Raw genomic sequence first — 19,879 nt, 5'->3', positions numbered from 1 at the left:
TACAGCTGGATATACATGCAATTTGTTTGCATGAGTCATATGTACACACACACACACATTGCATGGGTGTGGGTGTGCGTGTATATATACTCTGCCTATATTCTTAGTTAAATTCTTTTAGAATAATTTTCCAGCAAATTAAATCTTGGGCTACTGTGATGTCCCCTTTTTACTGGCACAGTAAGATACAATATCTTGAGACTGAAGTTGCAATAAATCGAGACATAGAAAATTGTGGAAGGAAACCTATGTACAATAAAATTAGACCCAAGACACTGAAAATCAGGCAGGAGTCACTAGAAGAAGAAAAAGGCAGAGATGGTGTTTCGTGATAGACACCAAACTTTTATGGGCCTGATCCAAAATCGACTGAAGTCAATGGAATAACTCCTGTTGATTTGTTGTTATATTGCAGTAGTGTCTAAAGTCCCCAGCCATGATCAGGACTCCATTGGGCTAAGTGCTGTACAAACATATGAAGAGAAAGTCCCTGTCCTGAAAAGCTACAACCTGATTAATCAAGACCGACAAGGGAAGCATTACTATCCTCTTTTTACAGGTGGAGAAACTGAGTCATGGAGATTCACTGATTTGCCCAAGGTCATACAGGATGTCTGTGGTAGGGATGGGAAGGAACTGAAACCAGATCTCTTGAGTCTCATTTCAGTTCTTTAACTACAAAACCATCCTACCTCTTTAACAGGCTTCCATTGGCTTTGTATCAAGCTTTATAAGCAAGAGGTTTCCTGTGTTGTGTTCATTTCAGGCAATGTTACAACCACCAAACCATCCTTCATTTGTACTGTGTCAAAATATGATGCCAAAAAGTGAGGACCCCTGGAAGGAAAGAAAGCTTCACAATGGATCAGATTCAGCTCTGGCAAAACCCATCCCCACTAGCTTCACTGAGTTGAAATCCCTGGATCCCTCCTCCACTGCAGAAAAAAGGCAGTTACTACAGACTCAGACTGATCCAGCTGCAATGAACCTGAGATCATCAGGTACCACTTTGGGGTCAATATTCCTGCAGAATGGCAATCCCCTAATGAGACAGCATGAAAAATCAAAAGAGAAGGGAATTCCTCAGACAGATCAGGAGGGGATATCACAACCTGAAAGGACCAGGAACCTTACCCAGGGAATTATGACCACAGCTTCTAGTCCCACTGCAGCAGAATTGCCATTTAATGAGAAGGAGGTGAATGAAGAGAAGGAACTGCAGCAGCTAGTGCTGAAGCTGAAGGATGCTTTATCTCTCCAACTGCAACCAGGTAAGAGTTCTAAAGTCACAGATAGTAGGCCTGATTGTCTTCTGACCTACATCCAATTTAATCCAGCATAGTTTATAGACTTCATTGGCGCTACGCCGGACACATATGTGAGTGAGTGGAGAATCAGACCTGATGGACCAAACTCTATTCTGGTGTAAATGAGTGAAGCATCACTGACTTAAAGTGTCACCCTTTGACACCAACAGAGAATTTAGTCCATTGAGTCTAGCATGAGGTGCCTTTATATTTACACTTTGAGTCAGTCAGGTGCTGCACTTATTTGCACCCTTCTCTACAAATTTGAGATCTCATTTGAATTTCTTTCGCTGGTTCAAAATTACTCTAAAAAGGATGCCCACAGAGTTCACATCCATTCTTTAAACATCGGGGATGTGTCCTTCGTATCCCCTCTTCACAGAAGTCGCAGAGTATGTAATGATGGCACCTGCTGTTTTTCATCAATTTGAATATAATTTGGTGAGACAGTATATTAACAACTAGATAATTTGTGTCACATAAGTGTCTTTTACTTCTAGATGTGCAGTAACTAAACCTCACTGCATCCCCTGACATTAGCAGAAAGCTTTTACATGGAAATCTGAAATGCATGGGAGACAATAGGTCTCAGGATATTTGTGTTAGATGTGCTTCCTGGCACTGTAAATTACTAAGGTGAGAGTGACATGGCATTCTGAGGAACCTGTAGTTCTTCAAGTGATTACTCATTACAATTCCAAGTAGGTGTGTGCACGCTGCGTGCAGAATTGTCTAAAGGTTTTTCCCCTAGTGGTACCTGTCGGGTCGGCTGTGGAGCCCCCTGGAGTGGTGCCCTTATGGCAGTGAATATAGGTCCCTGCTGACCTGCTGCCTCTTCAGTTACTTCTTACCACCAGTGACGGTCTTTGAAGCTACTTTGTTCTCTTGCCTTGGGCAAGCTCTTCTCCTAGTGAACAGTTATTCTTGTATTATATATAGTTCTACTTAGTTCTTTCTAGTATTTTAGTTAATTAGTTCGTAGATAAATTTCTATTGGGGGATACCCCCCACCCCGTTATCCTACTACCCTCCAGGGACTGGGGTATGCTTTGGTCTCAAGGCTTCAAAACTTGTGAGTCTTGCCAGAAGCCTATGCCCAGGGGAGACCCTCACGACTCCTGCTTAAAGTGCTTGGTGGAAACCCACAAAACTGACAAGTGCAAAATCTGCAGGAGTTTCCGCCCAAGGACTAAAGGAGAGAGACTTAAGACTTAAGCTTGTCCTTATGGAGTCAGCTCTCCATCCCCAGCTGGCTCAGACCGCGTCAGGATCCAAGCCCAGCACTTCAGTGCAGAGCGCACCGGCCTCAGTAAGGGAGGCTGTGGTGGCAGCAAAGGATTTGGGGCCCATAGACCTGCAGCACCACTACTCTCTGGCACTGAAGACAAGTTTGTCGACTTCTCAGCACCAATTTCACTCACCGGTGCTGCATAAGAAGCTGAGAAGAGCTGAAAGGGGGCACCTGCTGACTGTCCAAGCAGTGGAGCACAATGGTGCCCGTGGAGTGCGTCCCACATCGGGACACTCAACTCCTGCTCAGGGACAGCCGGTATTGTTGACTCTGGCCATCCAGGCAGAACTGTTGACTCCAATTCTGTTGGACCCCCCAGGACGAGAGAGCCAAATTGGGGAGTTTGACATGCTGTCCACTCCTGACACGTTCAAGGCTGCCAGGAACTTCACAGAGATGGCAACCCAGCAGTCCCCAGCACCGGCAAAGCCAGCAGCACCAACACTGCACAGGGGGGCTGGACTGTCCAAAGCAAACCAGCCATGCTGCGGCACCAGTCGTCCTCGTCTCAGCACTGAACACTGGCACCAGCCCACACGGCACTGCCATGGAGCCCGAGATCAGACTCGTCCTCCGAGTTAGAACCAGAATTATACATCTCCAGATGCAGCCAGCACCAGTCTCGTTGCTCCAGATATAACGAGATGCAACAACTTCTGATGATGTCCTGGCCACCACAGTGGCAGGCACCCACTCATTGGCCATTCTGGACTCCCTGGGCGTATCATCCAGCCCAGGGGCCAACTTCACATCCCTTTCGGTCACCTCGGACAGATGGGGGACCTCTGTCTGCCTCAATGGTGAGAGAACCTCCAAGGGATTCGGGAGCCAGTGCCCAGGACAGCACCGAACCCGGCACCGAGTTTGCATCTGGCAACACATCTGCACTGCGCAGGAAGCACCTGCACGGGAGGACCTCCATGAGTTGGAAGGTCAGGAGAATCCCGTGCCTATGAGGCCTTCTTCATTCTCCTCCCCGGATGAGGCAGTACCCGGCTGGTCTGCCTCCTTACCGGCTTTGGACAATAGAGCCCATCAGGAGCTGCTCAGAAGAGTAGCCCAAGATCTGGGCCTGAAAGCGGAGGAGGTGTCAGAAGAAATGGACCCTATGATGAACATTCTGAGGCCAGAAGACCTTTCCAGGGTGGCCTTGCCATTGATCAAGACCATCCACAATACTACCAAGACCCTCTGGAACATTCCTGCTTCCATTCCTCCCACAGCTAAAGGGGTGAAAAGGAAGTACTTTGTACCCTCTAACGGGTATGAATACCTTTTCACCCTCCCTCAGCTGGGTATGCTGGTCATGGATGCAGCCAAGGCCAAGGAAAGGCAGGGTCACCAGGGCCCCACTCTAAAGTCTAAAGAGGCAAAGAAGCTAGACCTCTTCGGCCATAAGGTTTATTCCACTGGGGGACTCCCGCTTCAAATTGTCAATCAGCAGGCGGTTCTTAGCTGCTACCCTTTTAACTCTTGGAATTCCCTGTCCAGGGAGAGCTACTTCCATCTGACTCCTGCTGTGACTCTGGGGCTGCCCTGGAGGAAGGCAAGACCATTGCAAGGACTTCCTTGCAGGCTGCATTAGACTCAGCGGACTCGACCACCCGTACAATGTCTACAACCATTGTCATGCGGCACAGTTTGTGGCTACAAGTCTCGGGCCTCCCCACAGAGGTCCAACAGACTATGCAGGACCTGCCCTTTGATGGTGTGGGTCTCTTCACTGAGCAGACGGACTCTAGGCTCCATAATCTCAAGGACTCTAGAGTGACCTTAAAGTCGTTGGGGCTTCATACGCGGCCGCGCAAAGAAAGCATTTTAAGCCTCAGCCCCTGCCTCGCTTCAACCCCTCTCAGCTGAGGCAAGACTATAAACAGGAGACAGGGTAGGAGTAATAGGAGAAGGCCTCTGCAGTCCTCTTCTACCCAGGGCCAAGGCTCGGTGAGACAGTCGCCGGCTCCCAAGAAAAACTTTTGAAGGTGCGCCCGGGGCCAGCGCACCAGTCCATATCCTGGATCCTTCTCCTTCCTTTGTGAACCATCTATCCTATTTCTTGAGCTTGGGCTTGGGCTCAAAACAACATGCTTGGGCTCAAACAACATCAGATCGCTGGGTCTTGAGCACGGTAGAATTGGGATATTCTCTCCAATTCTGTACCTGTCCACCCATTTTCCCCATCCCTCTTCAGGGACCCTTCTCACGAGCAACTTCTAGTGCAAGAGGTGTAAATGCTCCTGCAACTCAGAGCAGTAGAAGAAGTACCTATGGAGTTCAGGGGAAGGGGATTCTATTCCCGTTACTTCCTAGTCCCCACGGTCAACAGTGGGCTCTGGCCTATTCTAGCCCTCGAAACCTCAACAGATTCATGAAGAAGCTGAAGTTCTGCATGGTCTCCTTGGCTTCCATCATGCCCTCTCTGGATGCGGCAGACTGGTGCGCCGCCCTCAACGTGAAGGATACGAACTTCCATGTGTCCATAGTCCCGAACCACAGACGTTTCCTTCAATTCGTTGTCAACAACACCCACTGTCAGTTCACGGTCCTCCCCTTCGTCCTCTTGGCAGCCGCTTGGGTGTTCACGAAGTGCATGGCAGTTGTGGCAGCCTTCCTGCGAAAGCGGCAGGTGCAAGTTTTCCTGTATCTGGACAACTGGTTGATCAAGGGTCAAGCATGGGCCCAAGTGGAGGGCCATGTGAGCCTGGTGCACATGATATTCCTCAGGCTGTCTCATTCTAAATGTGGAAAAAAGTCAACTATAACTCCTACGCAGAGGATAGAGTTCATCAGGGCCCTCCTGGACTCCATCCAGGCCAGGGCTTTTCTCCAGGAAGCTCATTTCCTCGCAATGAACACTATCAGAGAGGATCTCAAGATGGCGCAAACTTGTCTGAAGTTGCTCCAGCATATGGCTGCCTGCACATATGTGGTACAGCATGCCAGGTTGTGGCTACTCCCTCTTCAGGAATGGTTAGCCCGAGTTTACAGGCCTAACAGAGGTCACAGACAGACGGGTCACTCTTACTCCTCAGGTTCTTGAATCCCTCCGATGGTGGCTCGACCTGCAAGCAGTATGTGTGGGAGTGCTCTTCTCCATACCTCAGCCGTTGCTGTCTCTAGTCACAGATGCGTCAGCGATGGGATGGGGGGGTGCACCTCAGTGAACTCAAGACACAGGGCCTCTTGGTACCAGGCAGAACTTTTGCTGCACATCAACATCAGGGAGCTGCAGTCGGTTCGCCTCGCTTGCCAGACATTTCAAACCCATCTGCAGGGAAGATGTGTATCCGTACTGATATATCCGTATATAAACCGACAGGGTGGTACTAGCTCCTCTCCCTGTGCCAGGAAGCCCTCAAGCTGTGGGACTTCTGCATCCCCCACTTGATACAATTGGAGGCCTCATACCTTCCCGGTTCACAGAATGAACTGGCCGATCACCTCAGCAGGTTGTTTCACAGCCACAAGTGGTCTCTGCACCTGGATGTCACCATCAACACCTTCCAACAGTGGGGATCTTCCCAGACAGACGTGTTTACGACATAGTGCAACAGGAAGCGTCAACAGGTCTGCTCCTTCCTGAACCAAAGCCTGGGCTTGCTCACGGATGCCTTCTTCCTGTCCTGAAAAGGGCACCTGCTGAATGCATTCCTGCCCTTCCCACTCATCCACACGGTCCTCCTCAAGATCCAGTGAGAGAAAGCATAGTTGATTTTAATAGCACCAGCGTGGCCACATCAGCACTGGTTCACCATGCTGCTGGGCCTGTCAGTGGGTACACCCATTACTTTGCCCTTGGTTCCAGACGATCACCCAGGACCACAGCTGCTTCCAGCACCCTAACCTAGAGTCTCTCCATCTCACAGCATGGAAACTCCATGATTGAATCCACTAGAGCTTACCTACTCAGACTCGGTTAGGGAGGTTCTCCTCAACAGCAGGAAGCCTTCCACTCGTGCCACTTATCTGGCAAAGTGTAAGAGATTTTCCATTTGGTCTCTCCACAAAGGTATTCCTCCATTGCAGTCCTTGATTCCCTTTTTCCTGGACTACTTGCTTTACCTAAAGCAACAGAGGTTGTCAGTTTCATCAATAAAGGTGCACCTGGCAGCAGTTTCAGCTTTCCATCCCGGCTCAACGGGATGCTCAGTGTTTGCTAACCCTGGGGTTGGCGTTTCCTCAAGGGACTGGACAAACTGTACCCCCAAGTAAAACAACCAATCCCTCCACGGGAGTTTAACCCTCCCTTTGAGCCCCTAGCAACGAGTTTGCTGTTCCACCTGTCTTGGAAAGTGGTGTTCCTAGTGGCTATAACATCAGCCAGAAGGGTGTCTGAGCTCAAGGTTTTGATGTCCGAGCCCCCTTATACTGTGTTTTATAAGGACAAGGTACGATTGTGGCCGCACCCAGGTTCCCTCCTGAAGGTAGATTCACAATTTCCCGCAAATCAGGAAATCTTTCTGCCAGTGTTCTATCCTAAGCCGCACGCCAACGACAGGGAATGCATGCTCCATTCCCTGCATGTCAGACGGGCATTAGCCTTTTACATGGAGTGAACAAAGCCATTTAGGAAGTTGATGGAGCTCTTCATTGCTATTGCAGAAAGAATGAAAGATCTCCCTATTTCATCTCAGAGAATCTCTTCTTGGATCACGGCCTGCATCAGTACATGCTATGACTTAGCAAAGATTCCAGCCCCAGCATGGACAGCGCACTCCACAAGAGCACAGGCTTCATCTGCAGCATTCCTGGCACAGATCCCCATTCATGACATCGGCAGGACAGCGACGTGGTCGTCTATTCACACCTTTACGTCGCACTATGCCATCACTCAGCAAGTGAGAGACGATGCCGCGTTTGGCAGAGACATGCTAGTCGGCAACTCAGTGAACTCCGACCCCTCCTCCAGGGGACTGCTTGGGAGTCACCTACTTGGAATTGACATGAGCAATCACTCAAAGAAGAAAAAATGGTTACCTACCGTTCGTAACTGTTGTTCTTCAAGATGTGTTGCTCACGTCCATTCCAAGACCCACCCACCTCCCCTCTTTCAGAGTATCCGGCAAGAAGAAATTGAAGAGGCGGCAGGTCAGCAGGGACCTATTTCACCACCATAAGGGTTCCATTCCAGGAGGCTCCACAGCCAACCTGAAGGGTGCCACTAGGCGAAAAACCTTCCAACAATTGTGCATGTGGTGTGCACACCCCCGCTTGGAATGGACGTGAGCAACACATCTTGAAGAGCAACAGTTACGAAAGGTAGGTAGCCATTTCTTGTATGTCTCTCACTGACAGGAAGTGGCTAGATTCATAGGTCACCTGTGTTATGCTGGATGGATTTTCAAGGCGGGAGGGACCAACCAGTTCTAGCCTCCATTCCCCTCCCTGACTTCCAGTCCCACCACTTTGCCTAGCCAGTCCCAGGTTCCACCCCTCACCCCAGGTTCCAGTCTCACCAGACACCTTGTCCCAGTCTACTCTTCCCTGCTCCACAGTCCAGTTTTTGTTACCGTTGTATTCAAACGAGACAGCTTTTCCTCTGTGCTAGCTGACTGCCAGCAGCGGGTCACTGACAGCACAGGAGAGACAAGCTCTAGTGCCAACTCTGCCCTGGGCCAGAGCAGCCATTATAGGGAACGTTTGACTTTGCCCTTGTAGCCTTATGGAGGAGGAGCATGCTCACAGTTGCTATGTGGGGATAGGTGCAGTCCTGGCCCATGTAGAAGCTGTGAGGGGATGGAGCATGCTCATTGAGGATGGATTCTTTGGAGATTTTAGCTTTTAAGCTCTAACACATCTCTACTGAGCATGTGCAACCTGCGATTCTTCAAAGCTTATAGGATGGTCAAATTTGGGCAGATTTTCCAAGGGATAGAAGGAGGCACATCCCTGCCACAAAGGTCACTGCCTGATGAATTTCTACTCCCTGCTTCAAAACATGGGGGTGTTAAAAAATTCTGGTGACCTTTTCTTTGAAATACTCTAACATGGTCAAAACAATATTTTCCCTCTCCTTGTTCTGAGAAATGGCTGGGCCATTTTGGCTGAAATTGTCCAGACAAGTTCATGGGGAAAAATTAGCAGGTGCTCCACACCCACTGGCAACCAAGCTCCCCCCTCCTCGCTTCCTTCCCCACTCTCCCCGCCCCCCGCAAGCGCACCAAGTCCCCACTCCTCCCCCTCCCTCCCAGCGCTTCCCGCCCTCCTGCCACCTAACAGCTGTTTGGCAGTGCTTAGGACTTTCTGGGAGGGAGGGGAAGGAGCAGGGATGTGGCACGCTGAGGGGAGGAGGCAGAGAAAAGGCAGGGCAGGGGACTTGGGCGAGGGCAGTGCAGGGGTGGGGTCAGGAGGTCAAGCACCCACTGGGCAAAGGGGAAGTCAGTGCCTATGCATATAAGTTACAGAGCAAAGACCAACTCAACATGAGTAGAGATATAATCTGACAACTCTCTTCATAGTTTATAAATAGCATATTAGACATGTGGCAGACCCAAGCATTGAACCCAGATCTCCTAATTGCCACTACAGTGCTGTCACCACAACACTAGCCTTCCTCTCTCAGCTTGCAATCACTCTAGAATTACTCCAGATTTGCACTCATGCAAGATTAGCATTTAATCCTCAATGCTTGAGTCATTTAAAACTGGAGAAGACCTAGTACTGTAGAGGAACAGGTTTCAGAGTAGCAGCCATGTTAGTCTGTATTCACAAAAAGAAAAGGAGTACTTGTGGCACCTTAGAGACTAACAAATTTATTTGCATCCGATGAAGTGAGCTGTAGCTCACAAAAGCTTATGCTCAAATAAATTTGTTAGTCTCTAAGGTGCCACAAGTACTCCTTTTCCTTTTACTGTAGAGGAAGTCACTCACAGCAGTCAATATGGAACAAACTTGCATTGGTGGTCTTTTCTATCTCCAATTTCTATGACTGTGTAATTGGTTGACCCCACAGCCAGTCTCCCAGTCACATAAAATCCCCTTATAATCCACCGTCTTATTACAGCATAGCTTTGTTCAGCTCCTAGAATGCCTCTTTTTCATTAATAAGGATGTAATAATGAAAGCCAGCAGATAAAACTTTTGTTTTTACAGAGCTATCTTGAATTGGAGTCGTATAAAGAGCTGTACAGGGAGTTTGCTGCATTCAGGTGCTATGAAAGAATCTCTTTTCTTTCCAGCTCAGCAGTCTGCTATAAAGCAGGAGTTGGTCTCCTCAGCTGAGCATGTTTGCAGGTCCTTCTCTGACCTCATCAGCCAGGTGACTTTGCCAGCTTGGAAGTAATGGAACGCCGGTATTAGCCTTACTACTTCATTGCACTATTGCCCAGGTAATTACAGCCATGTGTCATCTCTAAAGTTGGTCAGATATTGAACTGTAATAATCTAACATAATGGAGTTCTGTCTCTGGGGTCTTTATCAGACTCTTCTGTGGTGTTAGAGAAGGAATTTTCCTTTATATTAGAACCATGTATTCCTAGCCTATTCCTAACCTCAAGAAAATATAGGGCCAGATCTTGGCCAATACATATCAATATAGTTCTGTTGACTTCAGTGAGGCTATGCTGACATATACAGTTAATGATCTGACCCATACTATCTTCTCATTACTATAGTACCTGATAATTGCTTGTGTTTCAGGAAACAGAGGATTTTTTCCCCCTACATGAACACATGGAGATGGCTTTAGCTAACCAGTCTCATTGATAAGTTGTCTGACATTGTATCATAGTTCAAGAAGCACTGAATAGAAGGAGTAAATCTTTAGTTGTCTTCTCCAAGTTGTCCATTGTCTCCAACATCTGACAGTCGGGTATTTGCATTTTATTAAATTAGCAACTAAATTGGTGAGAAGGAAGAGCTATGAACAATTAGAGGCATTGTATTGCTTTAGAAGCCCCTTCCCTTACTATATCTATATATATATGTATGGAACTGTTAAAGAGCTTAATATTACTTGAAGGTCTTACAACATCAGAAAAGAAACTTTCATTTTGTTGCTAGCACAGCATAGTCACAGAGTCAGCTGAAAACAAATTATGAAAACATTTCCAACGCAGCATTGAAAATACTTAAGGATGGTGTTTATATATGGAAGGTTTGTATGGTATTGAGAGATATTGGAATGCTTATAAGGGTTTAGATGGTTATTTAGGTTATTGCTAGCTGACCACCAGATCCTGTGCCCATTGAAGTCAATGGCAAAGCTTCTATTGACTTCAGCAGTGCAAGCTTTCAGCCTTGGATGCTTTGGAGGGGAGTAAGATAGTGGACAAAAGAAGAAGAAGATAATCACTACTGATTCATCTATAAGAGGTGCCACATTCCACTTTCTCTCCTTCTGGTACATAGGAGAGAGATCTGGAAGGAAAGGACTGAACTCGCACTTAGAAGAAAAGCCACTTGTGTCATATGCTGTTCTTTAATGTCCTGGCCTTGGGCCTGATTCTCCATGGTTACATCTGTTTTACACCAATATAACTCCCCTGATTTCAATGGAGTTATATTGACATAAAATTGAAGTAACAGAAGAGAGTCACGCCCATGACAGTTTTGTTATGGAATAGCAATGCTGAAGATTGAGACAATGGTGAGAGGGCAAGGCAGTCATGTTTGGACTATTAATTGTGGTGTTATCACCAGACCGGATATTTTTGTGGGTAACTGTGACCAAAAGCATCCCTGTGTTCACACTTTACATACTATTGTAATCTTAGTATGAAATATGCCATGTGAGATTTCATCTGAAAATAATAAATAACTTGCTGGTCAATAATACAGTGAAATTTATGAGAGTATTATATGTGAAGTTACAAATTCACTCTATATGATATTAACACATGCTCACAACCAGACAGGCCTGTCTAGGCAAAAGTTGTTAAACAGGCATATCCTAAATAAAGGCATGTATGTTTACCCCTCAGTGTACATATAAGTAGTAAATAGGGTCCTCGAGATAGCAGGGGGAAGAGATGACTAGAAACAGAACAAGTTGGATTTCATCAAAGACAAAGGGAGGGGGAAAAAAAAAGAGCATGGAGCCTCCTTTATCACCAGACTCCATGTTGCCTTCTTTACTGCTTGAATAAACTTTACTTTGAAGCAGGGGTGGGCAAACTGCGGACCACGGGCCACATCCAACCCACCAGCTGATTTAATTCGGCCCTCGAGCTCCTTTTGGGGAGCAGGGTCTGGGGCTTGCCCTGCTCCTGCACTCCAGCTGGGGAGCAGGGTCTGGGGCTGCTCCGCAGCTTCCGGAAGCAGCAGCATGTACCCACTCTGGATCCTATGTTTAGGGGCAGCCAGGGGGCTCTGCGCACTGCCCCTGCCCCAAGTGCTGCCCCCACAGCTCCCACTGGCTGGGAACTGCAGCCAATGGGAGCTGCAGGGCAGCGCCTGCAGATGGGGCAGCGTGCAAAGCTACTTGGCTATGCCTCCACGTAGGAGCTGGAGGGGGGACATATCGCTGCTTCCCTGAGCTCCACCCATGCCCCAACCCCCTGCCCTGATCCCCCTCCCGCCCTCCAAACCCCTTGAGCCCAGCCTGGAGCACCCTTCTGCACCCCAAACCCCTCATCCCCAGACCCACTCCAGAGCCTGCACCCTCAGCCAGAGCCCTCATCCCCCCACCCCTTGCCCCAACCCCCTGCCTCAGCCCTGATCCCCCTCCTGCCCTCTGAACCGCTCGGGCCCAGCCTGGAGCACCTTCCTATACTCCAAATCCCTCATCCCCAGCCCCACCCCAGAGCCTGCACCCCCAGCCAGAGCTCTGACCCCCTCCTGCACCCCAACCCCACTTTTGTGAGCATTCATGGCCCACCATACAATTTCCATACCCAGATGCCAAAAAAATTTGTCCACCCCAGCTTTGAAGGATAACCCTCAGAAGAATCCACCAAAGAAAGGGGCAGAGAACCCCAAGTTCTCTCTCTTTCTCCTAAGAAGACTAAGGCACCAGCACTTTTGGGCCTCTGGGAGAGATCTTAACCAAGGAAACTGTCAGCCTCCATCTTGCTGGAAGACTGTGGATAAGAAAGGCCATCTTGAACAAAGCATTGAGAAAAAACTTGCTAGAATAAGTTTGACTTTTAGATGCATTTTCACAGGTAACCATTTCTAACTCTCTCTCTCTTATACTTGCATTCACTTAAAATCCTAACTTCTTTGTTAATACTTAATAAACTTGTTTTATTTTTAATCTAAACTAATCCAGTACTTTATTTAAACTGAACTGTTTGGTAAGTCCAGTTGAAGTAAACTATTGAATATCAACTTTTTACAGGAGCAAGGAACCTTAATATCTGAACTTTCCAGAAAAGGGCTGGACAGTGCAGAACACCCATTTTGGGGGAAAATCCGGGACTGGGAGTATGTTGGGGTTACCCTGCAAGTAGCATCCAAGGGTGGTGGAAGCCAGAGTGGAACTGTAGACAGGCTGGCGGGATCAGAGCTGCTGAATCAGGATTGTCTAGCACACACATACTCAGGGTGCAGCCTGCATGCTGGTAGGCTAGCTGTGAGCAGTCCAGGTTGGGAACTACAACAGAGATGCATTGTGAGGCACCCATGGTTACAGGGAAGGCAGTGACAGAACCCCCTTGTTGGTCTGGGCTGCACCCCAGACTGTGACAAAGACTCACTGTATTGGAAGCAGATACTTTGTTGAATGAGAGGATGAACTAAAGTTTTCTGACTTGGCTTTTCACCAGTGCTGACTATTGCGAATTTTGCTCTTTGTCAGCCCATTCTTGCTCTGTGATATATTATTATTTGATACATTATTTCCATCAAATTGAGATGTATGTTTCTAGTTGATGACACAGATGAGGAATCAATTACTCTGAAGTACAAATGTACTTTAATGGAATAAGAAATGGACGTGATTCAGTTTCCCTTCAGACAGTGGAATTACAGATTGACCTGCTATCAATGTTCTGCAAGAGTACACAGAAGACTTAGTGAACAGAGTACAGAGACATGGATTTGCACAAATCATGAGAGCAGACATAATTCCAAAAATAATGTACCTAAACTAGATCACTTATAGGTGAAGTTAAGGTGCTACACCAATTGACACCAGCTGAGAATCTAGCCCCAAAAAATGAAACTTCCAAGGACAACCAGAGACTGTTCATGGCTTTAAGGACTAGAAAAAGAACTTGACTTGGGGGAAAATTAATGCACTATTGGAAAAAGATAAAGTGAAGAAGGTCATATGCTGAAACAGAGCTCCATAAATAGTGCAGCAACATTTACGCAGATTGAAACATGGCGTTTAACAAGGAGGCGCAGTCTCAACGGACAGCTTTCTTTTCTGCCTAGAAAAGTTCTGTTTTTTAGAAGTCTTGATGGGATTATAAGGCATCAAGATAAAGGGGGCTATCTGACTCGAATCAAGACGAATAGAAGGCTTTTCTTTGGCAAGACCTCAGCCACCCACTCAAGAGACCTTTAAAGTAGTGATCACGGTAATAAACATTCCTAACTCTTCATATAGACTTTGGTCACAGAAGCCCCAAATCATGCTTAACACATAAAGATGTCAAAGAATACATATGACAAATGAAGGGAAGGAGCTAGATGCTAACAAGACTTTATCTACAAATGAACAGACATTAAAGAAGGTAAAATACTAGTTGGCTGGTGATAATACAAGAAGAAATGGAACAAACGGCAGGGCAATAGGGAACAGTGGGAAGCAGGTACAGCTATATCCCCATAAAGAGACACGGAAGCTGGGGGGAATAAGATCTGGATGGGAACTTAGTAGCCTTGGCAGTAGCAACACTATAGTACATAGTCCCATTTGCCTAGGACACTATGCTTGATGGCCCCAGCCTGCGACATAAGGAAGTACATTTTCATATAGTACATAGCTATTTGGCTGTCCATTTCCCAATAAATAAAAGGGACTAAATCCTGAAGCCTTAACATTGTTTTTATTCAGGTTTGCCTCAGGCCAGCTCATGCTGAAGTCTGAGAGTTGGCCCAAGAAAGACCTGAGTGAGGACTTAATGGTTTGCACTTGCAGGTTTCATATGGATGAATCCCAATGCACCGTACTGATACTTCACCCCCAGAAGACGATAACGATCCTCTCTGAGGTCAGAGCAAAGTGGTGGTACAGAATTCTGTTTTAACAAAAATATGGTTCAAAATAGCCTGACCTTGATGCCCTTCCATGCATGGTGTAAAAGCAAATTATTTGATAAGGATTTGGAGGTGGGGGTGGGAAAAAGCTGGGGGTATGTTCCTGGTGTGCTAAAAGTACAGATTTTCTGCACTGATTGGCTGAATTCAGTCATTTGCACATTTTCTGCTGGGTGTTAATGATTTCAGATTATAAATCTAATTGTTAGGGCACGTGTTGCTTCTTGTCTGGGCTTTATTTGTATTATTTAAATATAAATAAATGACAGTATTTTCCATTGAACCAGCTGATCTAAATACTACAGATATTGGGCTAAATCCTCAGCACAGCTAAGGGTGGAGGAGAAAGGTGGCTCTAACTCACCTTTCCATTCTGACGCTCTTGTAGACAGCAAGGGCCAAAATATCCTCCAACATCCCCTAGAGACTGCTCCACCAGCTGAGGATCATCCAGAGTGCCGTGAATTCCCACTCTGTCCTGACATCCTCTGTGATGTTGGGAGTGGGTAATAGAGCTGACTATGCCAGCTTTATACCACCTAGGAATTCCCTTATAGCGGAGAATCCTTGACTGCCCCTATATAGTAGCCCAGACACAGGGCCACAGCTGTGGCTCATAGTTTGCCCTTGCCAAAGGAGATGGTTTCCCCTTACACAGCCATCTCTACCAGTGGTGTCCAGGTGACACAAGAAGAAATAGAACACATAGTGGAACGGGAGACCCACAGGAGGCAGCCACCTCTAGTCTATTAAAATATGGTTAAAGGGCCACAGTCCCTACTTTTGGGCAGCTCTTACGTTCTGTTAGACTCCCTTTATGGTGCTCAGGCTGAGGAATAGTAAGGAAGGGGCAGCAGTACACTTGGCTCACATCAGAGCGACTCTTAAGGTTTCAGGGGGTGGTGGTGGTGTCAGGCAGCTGGGGAGATGAGCCTGAGCAATGAGCCTGATTCCAGGAATTGAGTTTTAAGATTGCAGGGCAGGGCCCTGTGAATGCACACAGTTGCAATTCATAATCAAGTACATACTTTCTTCTTAACAGTTGTTCTTGAGAGCCTGTAAGCAGTTCCACTCACTGCTGTAGAGTTAGAGCATCACACTGAAGGTGTCTGCATCTAGCACCTTGGTTGTCAGCCACTTTGGTCCCACAGTGGCCTGTTTCCATCCAAACTTGCCATGTGGCTAAGCCACATCTAGTACAGGCCCCTTCTGGGGTAACAGCAGTCCAGGTAGAAGTTCACAAGTCCCAATAAGAGTCCTTCTGCCTCTCTTGGGATACTTCTCAGCCTATCCTATGGGCTCAGACCAAGGTGGGCTTGAGCTTGGGTGGCTAGCCTGACCCTTGGCTATTGCCACAGGAACATCCACACAGCTATTTTTAGCATACTAGTGGGAAGCAAGGAGGCCTCACTTCCAGCTGCAATATAGACATACCCTCAGCCTTCTCCCTAGGTCTGCCTAGCTCCTTGGTCCTCCTCTAGAACACTAGCCCACAGAATTACCTTTCCTTTTTCCTTGGCGCACCCTTGATAGACAGACATATATTACTCACTATGACTCCCTTCAGCAACCTACTCCAGGAGCTCTGTTCTATGGCTGAGTTCTTTCTTTCTGCTTGCTCGCTTTCTGTAGTCCACCCTAACCCTTTCACAGCCCGGGCTAGTGGGTGTCATTAAATCACTACATCAGGGTCAGCTGGTGCATGGCTATTACCTCACAGGCAAGGCTGAGCCCAGCTCCCCTTAAAGCACCAGCCAGCCTGTGACAGGGTCCCAGTTTAGAATCAGTGAATTTACAGCAAGTATCAACGTCATCATTTTCATGCCAAGCAATTGAGCTCCAGTCAAAAACAAACAAGGTCTATGCTATGAAATGGAATTAGGCTCTGAGGTCTTCAGACAGGAGAAAATGCCTGAGGTAACAGTTCCTTCAGGAATGTTATTACTTGCAAGTTTACATTTAATTGCCTCACTCTTTTATTTCAGCAACATTAATACCATGAATGGTTTCCCTTACAGCAGCAGCTTCCAGACCTCTTTGTAATACTATGACCTTTTGTTATAAACTAAACTATTCTTTCAACCCCACGCCCACACACACACACCTTTCCCTGCCCATTTCCTCAAAGGTCAAATGGCTGCTGTAGTTTCTTAATGAAGGAAAAGAGCTGATGCAGAGCTCTATGGTGGATTGGTCCAAAGCTGAATGTTGTCTTGGCCAGCAATTACTTTTCACCAATAATCCTGCTATTCAACAGGAGAAAGGAGGATGCAGGGTCCTGTTGTTCGAGAGGGAAAGTATGTACAGTTACAGGCCGTTGCCGGTCGATCTAAGCTACACAATTTGAGTTACATTAGTAGTGTAACTGAAGTCGACGTAGCTTAGATCTACTTACCACGGGGTCCACACTACACTATGTTGATGGGAGACGCTCTCCTGCCGACATTGCTTCCACCACTCATTGAGGTGGAGTACAGAAATCGATGGGAGCTGTCTTCACTACACCTGCTAAATCGATGCCGCTGCGTTGATTGCAGCAGTGCTGATCTAGCTCCATAGCGAAAACAAGCCCATAGTAGTAGCCTCTTCCTGAAGGCCCCTCCTAAAGCATGTCAGAGACAGAAAACAGTGTCTTCTGAGAATCTCTCTGCTGCTACTGACTAGTGAAATCTTGGAAGACAGTGCCAGCTCTCCCCATCTATCAATTGTCTATCCATAGTAATAACAATTGCAAGTGTACATATGTGTATACTGAATTGTATTCTTCTACCCCATAATCTTTGTCTATCATTTGTCTTCATAGACGGTGAGTTCTTTGGGTCAGGAATTGTTCCTTTGTGTGTGTTTGTAAAACACCTAGCACCATGAGGCCCTAATACCAATTGGTACTGCAACTTAGTGCGAGAATGGTTCTGGCAACACCCCCGAGCAAGTACTGGGGACACACTAGTAGGCACAGCCTGAGACAGTTAAAGCTGGTGAAAGTTGCAAAATATTTGAAAATAAAGGTTCTGTCCCTGTGTTCATGCTCCTGTTGGGGTTGTTTCCCCAGATATTTTAGACACAAGCTTAACTTTAAGTACATATGTAGTCCCATTGAAGTCAATGGGTGAAATCCTGGCCATACAGAGACCAATGGGAGTTTTGTCATCGACTTTAATAGGTCCAGAATTTCCCCAAAGGGAATACGTGCATGCTTTAAGTCAACTATATGCTTATTTGTTTTTCTGGATTGGGGCAAAGTTCCTAGCACCTATCAGGACTGAGTCCATCAGTAAATGAGTTTTCTGGCAGATACATTTGTCAGAATAAAATATATTGCAGAATATTCAAGGAAAGTCACTTAAAATTTGTAACTTGAACAAATTTGTAACTTGAACTCTGAAACCGGACTCTAAGACGATGGCAACTCTGCGAGGTAGGGTGTGATGTCCCTACTTGCGTACACATACTCAGCCTAGCTCTCATTGAGATGGCATAGGTGTACATAGCAGCTTAGCTGCTATAGCACAGGTAGTGGCAGTGGAGTACACCAGTGGGTATGTACTTGACCCAGCTCAGCTGGGCCTTCGCTGCGGACACCCATGGCATTGTGGCTACGCTGCTATTTATATTCCTGCTAGCTTGCTGAGAGCTAGTATAAGTATGCGTACACAGGAAAATTGCACTCCCAGCTTGTCATGTAGATGTAGCTTAAGAGTTACATTCATTCAGCCAGGTAATAGAAACATGCCCTCTGACCTAGGCATCCACTAAAAACAGCCACAATTTTGAATATTAAATTCTTGCAATGAATGGCACATTTAATCAGTTTCCTGAAGTCAACATATCATTCAATGCTCATAGTTTTGAATAATTCTTTAAACTGAATTATGTTAGTTTGAAGAAACTGTGATTTATCTGCAGACAATCTGCAAACAGAAAAAGCAGCAAAATTTGTCAAATATCCAGATTATGTCACACATAGCTAATGGAAACATTTCCATCAACAAAATATTTGTTATGTAATGACTCCCCCCTCCCACCCCCATCCCCCCCCAAAAAAGATGATGATTGTATGGGGGAAGTATTCACTTGGTTTAAATTTTCCAAATTTTTTTCCAATGGAAAACCAAAACAATTTTTCAGGGAGAGGGAAGGAATTGGTAATACGTTTGGGGTTTTTTGATTTTCACATTTTTTCTGAAAAAATCTAGGAACGTTCCATGAAATTTGTTTTAACTTTTTGCAGAAAATATTTACTATTTTCCAACCAGCTCTAGTAATGAGTTACTCACCCTGTTCTACAATGTATCTATGAGCTCTCCATTCCTGATAAGAATTTGAGGCTCAAGCTGCATTGTGATCTGCAGGGGCCAAGTCAGCTGGGCTCTATACACGGGAAGCAGCCTGCCTGCCTGCCTGGGTCACAGTACAGCATTTAACTTTATTCTAGCATCCCTTTGATCTGCTGAGCCTTGGGAATTGAAAGGTAACCATGTACTGATTGAAACAGACACAGAAAGCATTTGTATGTGTGCTTTCTTTCAGAATATATTTGTTTCTTACTTTTGACTTATTTCATTTTGGTTTTTCAGGGCCAATCCTGCTCCCAGTGAAATCAATGGCAAAACACCTGTTGACTGCAGTGGAGCAGAATAAGGTGCTACCTGAGGGAAACAGCTGCCCTTGTACATCATCAAAATGAATATGCACGTGGGTGTTGTTTATGGACACTCTTCCTGGAAAATTAACTTTGAGAACATCTGTTCACTTAAGGTGTGGAGAATGTTTGGGTTTTATTAACCTATGAGAAAAAACTGGAAGCTTGAAGTTTGGAGGTCCTGGATTTTTTAACTCTTTACATTTTCTTTTTAAATAGAATGATGTTTTGGCTGCTGTTTGTGCTGTGTTATATGCACAAAAAATAGTTAAAACAGAGCAAGTACAGCTACTTGACTCCAATCCTGCAATTGAATCCATACAGGCAAAACTGTTGACTTCAGTGGAGTTCCGTGTTGGTTCCCTGCTCTGCCTGTATACGTCCAGTTGCATGACTGGGCAGTATTCTCCAGCATGCCCCCCAGACACAGTTTCAGTAGCTCATGCACATGATAAGGTGGCTAACACTTTATAAATCATGCAGTTTATTAAAGA

General features: G+C 46.3%; 1 protein-coding gene across 1 annotated transcript in view; it reads left to right on the top strand.

The window, feature by feature from the left end:
- DYTN (dystrotelin) overlaps positions 1–11,317 on the top strand; it is a 52,204-nt gene extending 40,887 nt beyond the window's left edge. Inside the window, 3 exon segments of the mRNA XM_084643122.1 lie at positions 767–1,271; positions 9,774–9,859; positions 9,862–11,317. Of these exon segments, the coding sequence (XP_084499248.1) occupies positions 767–1,271; positions 9,774–9,859; positions 9,862–9,894 (624 nt within the window). The 3' untranslated portion in view covers positions 9,895–11,317.
- The last annotated feature ends 8,562 nt before the right edge of the window (positions 11,318–19,879 follow it).

Source organism: Lepidochelys olivacea (assembly GCF_965140295.1).
Source record: "Lepidochelys olivacea isolate rLepOli2 genome assembly, chromosome: 11".
Taxonomy (NCBI): Eukaryota; Metazoa; Chordata; order Testudines; family Cheloniidae; genus Lepidochelys; species Lepidochelys olivacea.
Note: the sequence above shows the minus strand (reverse complement) of the source record. Positions and strands in the feature narration are given on the sequence as shown.